At 42.2% G+C, this 2,500-nt stretch overlaps 1 protein-coding gene across 1 annotated transcript in view; it reads left to right on the top strand.

Moving 5' to 3' along the window:
* Positions 1–1,204, top strand: part of LOC134089641 (pre-B-cell leukemia transcription factor 3-like) — a 90,360-nt gene extending 89,156 nt beyond the window's left edge. The window contains 1 exon segment of the mRNA XM_062544101.1: positions 609–1,204. Coding sequence (XP_062400085.1) covers positions 609–701 — 93 coding nt within the window. The 3' untranslated portion in view covers positions 702–1,204.
* Positions 1,205–2,500: the final 1,296 nt, after the last annotated feature.

Consider the following 2,500-nt stretch of genomic DNA (forward strand, 5'->3'; position numbering starts at 1 on the left):
CTCTCTCTCTCTCTCTCTCTCTCTTTTTTTTCTGTCTTTCTCTCTCTCTCTCTCTCCTTCTTTCTCCTTCTCTCTCTCTCTCTCTGATAGTGGTGTTATGTTGAAAATACCCATTGGCCTGCGTGACTCCATATCAGAGGAGACACACACAGTTATTAATTTCATAATATATCAGTGTACAGGGAACACACACCTCATCACACACCAGTGGAGCGCACACACACACACACACACACACACACACACACACACTCATCACACACCGGGGAATGCACAGCTCCTGCTGGGAGAACCTCTCACTCTCAGACACAAGCACACACACACGTACAAGCACACACACACACACACACACACACACACACACACACACGCACACACACACACACACACACACACACACACACACACACTGTTTGTGTACAACTAAATATTACTCAGTATATATATATATATATACAGTAAAAAAAAATAATAATAATACAATTATTAAAAAATACAATAAAAAAAATGAGATGCAAGATTGATGAAAAGTGTAAAAGGCTAATTGTAATGTTAAATTAAAAATATATTAAAATGTTTGATGTATTTTGTTCTGTGTGTTTTTGCAGGCAAATGGGGGCTGGCAGGATGCAACCACACCATCCTCTGTTATCTCCCCAACCGAGGGACCTGGCAGCGTGAACTCTGATACCTCGAATTGATTTACACACACGTATGCACACATGTATACACACACACACACACACACACACACACACACACACACACAGTCACACATTTCATCCTCCCTGTTGAAGAAGCCCGACTACAGCGCCCGCCACAGACTGACCAATCAGAGAGGCCGAACCAGCCGTCAGAACCAATCGTCTGGCTGCGTTTGTTTCCTGCGTTCAGCGCTCGTCCTGTCGACGCGCAGTTTTATAAATATGTGTTAACATTTCCTGACACGCGCTTCAACGCACCCACTCTGTTTTATTTCCTGCGTCATATTTGTTTTGCAGCCTGTGAGTGTGTGTCCAGTGCTGAGAATGGGATACTGAATGAGTGTGTGTGAGAAACCAAACTGACCCGTCAATAGGAGGCTGTGTGAAGTGACCAAGACTATTCATCCGGGTTAGGTCACCCAGTCTGGTTCATTCCTTGGACTGAGTGTCCAAGTCTCTCCTCTGTGATAGTGTTCACTCAGTCACTGCTCCATACTCCAACTGTTGGCTCTTTGGAAGTCAGTATGATCTTGGCTATACAGTAGCTGCTCTCCTGATGAGAACAGGAAGCCGTAGTGTGTGTGTGTGTGTGTGTGTGTGTGTGTGTGTGTGTGTGTCCAGGAAGTAAGGTCAGCCCTGAGCATCAGCGGTTCTGACCCAAACTCTGGTTCGGACCTCCTGTGGTCGGGCTGGTTAGCGTTAGCAGCAGCCGGGTTCATACACGTAGTTAGCAGGACTAACAAAAACAGCAGGACAGACAGACAGACAGACAGAAGGACAAACAGGCAGACAGACAGACAGAGAGGGGATATCTGTTCCGCGCGCCACTGCATTCACAACTCATACATGCGACTCAGTTTGCCTTACACCTAAATTGTTCCCGCGTATCAGAGGCCGTCGCCTAGGCGACCAATATAAATCTTAACGGTGCACTCTTTTTTGGAAAGTTTTTAAATACCCAACCCGTGTCAGCATTCCCTCATAGTGTAGACCAATGCATCGGACATCATTTTACATGGATCATTACGGATGAGGTGGATTTTGAATTTTTGCATTGTATTGATAACTAGGGGAAAAAAACGTTAATCATTTCTCAAAAATAGCTATGGGTCTTGCAGTTACGCCAATTAGTTGTAGAACACCATTTTGGCAACGGAAGACCGTCCACACGAAAAGCATTGTATATAGTATAGCTTAAGAGTCTTTATACATCCCACCAATCAGAGCTCAGCTTTATTACCTCATCAGGCCCATAGAAACCAATAGAATTCCAACATTCTCTAGCTTAGAATGCTCACGTACTACCTCTATAAAACAATATCACCACCATGTTTTATGTCTTTTTTTATTTTTTACTTTTGGTTTTCATTTTGTTTTTTTGTGCATCTTGTAACAAACTTCTTTTTCTTCATGTAATCTAATGTATATTTTAATCTTCTAAGAAAACAAAGTTGCTTTGTTGCAGCTTTTAAAAAGACAAAAATAAAACTTGTCAATGATAATATGATTAAATGAATAACAGGATTATTGGGAAGAGGGGAGAGGAGTCGACTGAACTTGTTTTGAGGGAGGGGATGGGGAAATGTTGGACATTACTTAACACCAAACAGTGAAACTGTTGTACATACTGAAGAACATTTTGAATGTTGATCATCTGTTACATGCAAAAAAGGAAAAAAAAATCTCATAAGAAGAAGAAACTGTAATGCATAGAGGTTTCAGCGTTCAGGCTGAACGTTTCCACTCCTGTTTGACAGGGGGCAACCTTTCTTTCTCTTTTTTTGTATTGTATGTGA

This window comes from Sardina pilchardus, chromosome 8 (assembly GCF_963854185.1).
Source record: "Sardina pilchardus chromosome 8, fSarPil1.1, whole genome shotgun sequence".
Lineage (NCBI taxonomy): Eukaryota > Metazoa > Chordata > Actinopteri > Clupeiformes > Clupeidae > Sardina > Sardina pilchardus.